Below are 6,512 nucleotides of genomic sequence, written 5' to 3' on the forward strand. Positions count from 1 at the left end.
CTCGTTTATAGTTAAGCAGCCAACATCTGGAAGTTAGGATAACTGAAAGATATTTTGAGCTTTAGTTTTGTTTCTTTCCATTCCTTTATGAATTTGACAACTTTTTTAATGTGTTGATTGTATAATTATGTCCAGATCCACTTAATTCATGTCATCCAGCCAACATCATGTTGATAAACTCTGCAAGGGAAAATAGAAATCATAGCTTTCAGTACTTGTGACATTTTTCAACAAGGTAAAAAAAGAAAAAAGTTACCAGTTTGTCACTGTGTTTTACTGATTTGACCTTGTCTCTTTGAAGAAAGTATTTGCTATTTAGGAATATTTCTAGAACTATGGAGTCGAGTTGATTCTTTTTTAAGTTTCATCATGTGTCATCTTAGTGAAAGATTTAAATAAAAGGTTAGTGATCCAATCTGATTATTTAAAAAAAAATTCTGATTCTGCTGCCTGTTGGTAGTGATAGAGGGGAAAAAAAGCTATCTAACAAAGTTTTGTGGCTTGTATGCATGAAATATATGATCTGCCTAGCTGCTATAATGCTATATACAGTACTACTTTTTTGGGTAACATGAACAAGTGAGAGAAAATGTCCTATAACAGTCTGTTAGGCTGCCCAGTTTAATTAATAGTTCCCTGGTCAAGCAGGTTTAAAGACTTATGAGAGAAGATCTAATACAATGGAGGAAACAAGAGGAAAGTTATTCTTTAGCTTTTCATAGTATTGTCAATTCTCATATTTCACAGTATTTGTTCATTTATTATCCTAGATCCTTTAGTCAAATATGAGTACATGGGAAATCTGTTCTTCTATGAAGTAACAGTCATCATCCCAAAGGAAAACTTGACACTGACCTGTTTTCACCTAGGGGGTTTAGAACCAGCTTAAAAGAACTACTTGCCTTTTTATTTAATGGTCTGGTAGGAAATGCGGTATTATATATGAGAAAAGACAAACTGTAACTATACTTTGGCTTATTTCTGATGGACTAACACCAAAGTAGTGCAGTGGTTTTTTAGAGTATTTCAGTAGCTCTATAGTTTTACTATTTTAAATGCAGTTCACTTTAACTATAAATTTCTATAAAATAAAAAAAAAAATAAGTAGATTAGTTTGTTGTGCAGCAGTCTCTCATTACAGTACAAAAAGTAAATCTACCTGAGAGAGTGGCAAGTTAAAAGGTCAATATTACCTTACTCCTCTTTTGACACCATAGAAGTCATTTTAAATGCCGGGAAGGGGGAATTATTTATTGAAAGGCACAAAAATGCAACTAAATTTAAAACAGATGTTCGTGTAGGATCTTGAAAAGTTGCTAGAGGAGTAGTGGTGTGGTGTCCATGAGTATTCATTTTATCCTGGCACAGTAAGTTTACTTCTGCAATTCCTATCAGGAAATTGCTCCCACTGAATGCTGTTCTGTGGTACAGATGGTTCCTACTTCATTGTTGACCTAAGTGAATAGCTCTTGATTCATTAATCCATTGCATTTTGAAGGACATGCCTTTTTATTTTAAAAATTATATTAGCCAGATTGTATCTAGAATCATGCACATAAAATGAAGTGACCAAATAATGACGTTGTCCTCAAGTATATTTCAAAACTGCTAGTTATAGAGAAATAAATTTTTGTTTCTCCAATCCATGCTTTACAAAACCAGTGATAACAGTAGTAATTGACAGAAAAATATAGCCTCATTTTAACTTGCATTACTAAATAATGTTTTTCAGTAAAAACTTGTTACTTTCACTGGATTTAGTTACTGTTTGGATTTGAGATTTGTGACAGCAAGTTCTAAATTCTGGCCTATAGAGCCACATTGTATTGATGCTTGTCACTTGTATTTTCATTGAAAATTTTGGTTTCCTTAGAAAGACTTGGAATTGACAGTGGTTGGTCCTGCAGTTTTTGTAACTATGAAATATAGAATCTGGAGCAGGGAAGGGTTCCCTTCACTCTGCCCTTTGCAAAGGAAATGTTTAATCATAGATGTTGTGTGTTTGTTTGGGGCTTTTTCTCATCATTGGTTAAAATGAAATTAGCCATTATTTGAAAAGGGGAATGAGAAGGCAGAAATACTTTCCCAGTAGCTTAAGGCATGTTACTTCTCATCTGTCTTATTTTTTAAGGAAGCTATAAAAGTAAATGAGTCACAGGACATGTTTTCAGTGTGTGCTTTACTGAAGAGCCAAATCTAGACCTGCTGGTGCGTTACTTGAATACCTGTTTAGTCAGGTCATCTTCTCTTTGTGTAACTTTCTTGTTTTAATTCCCCTTTCCCTTTACTAAAACCCCTTGCCTTTTTCCCTGGTTTGCTTTCAGCTTTGACCAAACCTATATGATGTTTTTCTGTGACAGTAACTGAATAAACAAAGCTTGATGTCATGCCTGATCAGTAGAGCTTGTGACAACATGACACCCTCCCCACAAGATGTTTATTTGCAGCCCAAGGTGGCTCATCTTGTTTCATTGGGTTTTGCTGCAGCACACAGTACTGCTTCTTGGCTGCATCCATCTGATGGCAATGTACCATAGCTGTGAGTCTGCATTATTAAAACCACCGTCACTTAGACAGAGCCCGTTTGTTGTTTCGCTCGATCTTTAAAGATAAAAGTCACAATTAACTTTTTTCTTGTGAACGATTTTGAATCGGCAAACTCTCCACACCACTCCTAACATAACAAAACAAACTAAAAAAAGGCATAAGCACACTTTGTCTTCCCTCGTTTAGGGTACTCTTGAACTGCTCTTCACCAGTCACAGATGTGAGTGTCACGTTACTTTAGCAATGTGTTTGTCAGTCCAGTAACCCCTCCTGTTTTTCTGGTTTTACAGGCGAATCGTACCTGCCCGATTTGTAGAGCTGATGCTTCGGAAGTGCATCGTGATTCAGAATGACCAACCTAGGAGCACAAATCTGGTTTGGGTGTTTCTGGTCACATGTATATATGAACTCTCTATTGAACTTACCCATGTGGCTTCCAGCCTACCCTTTACACAAAAGGGTCAATGGACCTTACTTTGCACTGTGTGACTTAATCAATTATAAAGCTTATAACTAGTCTTCACAGTTACGGGATTGTTATACTAACAGTGTGATTGGAACTCCAAAGATTTTTTTTTTTTTTTTAGCTTAATTTTGTGTGTGCACTAACATTCCCTGGGTTCTGTGTGATCATTCCGAGTATTGCTGCGAGATTACTGTGGATGTGATCTTTTAGCATGTGCTTTTATAGGAAAGAAAAAGGAGAAAAAAAAAGTGGTAGCTCCAAACAATATAGCAATCTACCTTATATAGAGCCTTCAGATACTGTGAGTGGGAGTGAATGGTGTGTGTGTGTGTTTGCCTGTGAGAGGATGTGTGAAGTGTGCCTGTGACTGAGTGTGCCCGTGTGTTTGAGAACCTATATACCAGCATGTACTGAGAACGTATGTGTGTAGTAATAATTATGCTGCAATGTATAATCTTGTGTGTTATTTAAACAGTACTAGTACTGTACACTGGTTCCTTTCCTTGTGTTTGCAGTTGCACACTGAATGCGATGGGTGCAGCAATTACAGACATTTAGTATTTCCTCCCCAATGTACTTACAGGTGTAAAGACCTTTCTACCTACTATTCAAACAGCTGTTATGCTTCCCCTTCATTGGAGGCTTTAAGTGTGTACCACTAAAGAATGCATTGATTGTTCATACATGAGTAACCTTGGGGTTTTTATCATATGTTACAAAGTCTGGATTTTTAAATGGCTGATTTACAAGTTATTTTATCAATGTAGAGTTGCAATATCGCATTTAGCAATATTAACATTTTCGATTGCTAATATGAATATCAATGTTCTTCTGTTTTCCCTTTAAATTTTTCTAGCTGGGTTTGCCAGTTATGTGTTTCTTCCATGAAAGGAATCAGAAAGGACACTGAGGCTCTTGTGGAACAGCTCTTAACTTTTGGCCATTGTACTTGCTAAGGTCATCAACTTTTAGCTTATATACATACATTCTTTGTCACCTACGAGGGAGTTTGTATGTAACTAAAATAACTTGTAAAAGGTTACAATTTTATTCATTCCTGCAACTTCATGAATAAAATACAATTTTTAGCATTTTCTCAGAGAAGTAAAATTTTATATTTTTTTCATTGTATCAAAAGAGAAGGTAGGTTTTGGTCATTAACTGCAGAATTCAGTTGCCCTGATGCTGCTTCTTGCCCTTCCTTATTTAATGGCGAGTGTAAATGGAAGAAGGAATTCCCTCCATTTTTGCAATCAAGTTTCCAGAGCACTCCGCTATAGGAAAAAATGGAACACCTTCCAGAACAGTGCTGTGAAATAGAAGGGGATAATCTCTGTTCAAGTGCTCGGAATAATATTTTACTTGGGCTGTTGATAAAAAATTAGCTTTCTATGTAATGTTCACACTGTTAACATCTCTGATACGCTTTAGCAGAATATTTAGGACTGCATACACCACAGTTATTAAAAGGATGCACTTTTTGCAATTAAATTCTTTTCGTAAGTTCAGTGTCATTACTTTGGTTGCAGCAGCACAAGTGGCACAATTACCAGTATTGCTACAACTTGCTGCCAGTCTCAGCTTTAAGTTATTCTTTATCATGTCTTATGCTTTTGTATGCTGCTATGCTTTAGTATCAGTTATAATTTCTAACAGTGTTAGATGATCTCCATGCTGGTTTTCCTCTTTGAAGATTCTGCAGACCAGTCACAGCTCTTGGTGCAGCTAAATAAAAGCACAATTTTGCCCTATTTCAGATGCTTTTCCCTCTGTTTAGTTATGCAGGTAGTTCTCAAAAACAGTCAAGCTTTCTATACCTATCCATACTTAGGAACACTAAATAAATAAAAATGCTGTTACATCAACTTCAAAATAATAGAATTTCTCCTCTCTTCTGTGGAGTTAAAGAATAGGCTTTTCACAGTAGCACCTAGCAGGTTAAATTACATGTAATGAAGTTTATTTTTTTAACAAATAAAATCATGTTGTTTAGAAAGCATATGCCACGCATGTCTTACAAAACTTAGGCTCTTTTATATAACTGCAAAAGAAAAAATTCTGTGTGTACAGATTTAAACATGACTAACACTACTGTGCTTAATATTCAGTTCGAAGCATGGAAAGAGGGTACTTTTTCTAAACTTGATTCAAGTAAACAAGACACATTCTTCTGAAGCCAAGGGGAAGTAGTTCTCTTTCTGGAACCGAAGAAATGTCCCTTTCCCCCCACTAAAATTCTCTGAGGCGGTGGGAGATCTAGGAGATGGAGGGACTGAGTTGGTAAAATGCTGAAATTAATTGTTGCACTGTTATGGCTCATCTCTTCTGGAATGGTTCTTTGGTTTGCATGGGACTCTTGCAGATGAATGTGGACTTGCTTCCCGTGGTTAGTGTACAAACAGCACACATGCTTACGTTCTGAATCAGCTCAGACAAGCCACAACCACATCCTCGCTGTGGTGGCTGTCAAGGGAGGGGATTCATGTTCAGCTGTGAACTGCCATATGTTATGCACAGCCTGCCATGGTGCCTGACAGCACCTGAATTCAGCAACACTTTTTTGTGTTCATTGCCTTTCTGCTATCCACTGACTCTTTCTTCTCCAAAAAAAAAAAACAAACAAAAAAATACAACCCAACCTCTAATATGTTTGCTTTATCATATTGGCACTGCTGTGTTTTTTTTGCATAAACTGTCAATTTAATTTGACATTTTAGTGGATATCAAGGCCTACAGATAATTCCAGTGTCTCATTTTGTGGCTTTCTTTACAAAAAGAAGTAAGGCCATGTATCGTATGTCATTTTGTACAGGCTCTTGAATGTGAGTTCACAGTCCTTAATATATTGCATAATACTTGGGATGAGATTTACCAACTGTTTTAATTGTAGAAAACATTTTTGACTGAGTTATCTTTGGGCCTTTGTAAAAGCTGTGGTTTTTTCCTTTGGTACATTGTTACCTCATTTTGTTACTTGTGTTTCAGATTTGCTAATTATTATGAAAGCTTATGGGTTTTGTTGGAATCATATTTTGTTAAGTGTTTTCTTTAAATCATATGCTATTGTATCATTTAACATGTAGTTTTAAATGTATTATAAATATCTGTAACCAAATCATTTGAAGGCTTGATAAATTTTTAACAAAATTTGTACATTTTTTATGAGAGTTACTAGTAATGCTTTACTAGGTAGTGCAATGAATTTTTATTTTTAATCCCTGTGCCCAATTTTGGAGTTGAGAGAGTTGTTCAGTAATAAATGTATGATGTACACTTACACAATTTCGTCCTGCTCTTTCTCTTAGAGGTGTATTGTCTTCTGTTACTGTGTATATTTCTGTGCACGATCACACAACTGGAAATATTGGCAGCAGCCACTTGTGTTGTAGGGGAAAGCTTTGCCTCCCTGACTGTAGGAACATTTAGCAACATTTTTTTTTTTTAATCTGAGAGAGCGTAAGGAGCTGGTATGGAATCCTGTGTCATATTTTTAAAAGTG

General features: G+C 35.9%; 1 protein-coding gene across 3 annotated transcripts in view; it reads left to right on the top strand.

Annotated features, from left to right (window-relative positions):
• RNF38 (ring finger protein 38) overlaps nt 1-5,997 on the top strand; it is a 57,785-nt gene extending 51,788 nt beyond the window's left edge. For all 3 annotated transcript variants that reach the window (XM_017833785.1, XM_017833786.1, XM_017833787.1), the window contains exon 11: nt 2,838-5,997. In XM_017833785.1, coding sequence (XP_017689274.1) covers nt 2,838-2,900 — 63 coding nt within the window. In that variant the 3' untranslated portion in view covers nt 2,901-5,997. The remainder of the gene's footprint in view (nt 1-2,837) is intronic.
• The last annotated feature ends 515 nt before the right edge of the window (nt 5,998-6,512 follow it).

Source organism: Lepidothrix coronata, unplaced genomic scaffold (genome assembly GCF_001604755.1).
Source record: "Lepidothrix coronata isolate B3197 unplaced genomic scaffold, Lepidothrix_coronata-1.0 Scaffold220, whole genome shotgun sequence".
Lineage (NCBI taxonomy): Eukaryota > Metazoa > Chordata > Aves > Passeriformes > Pipridae > Lepidothrix > Lepidothrix coronata.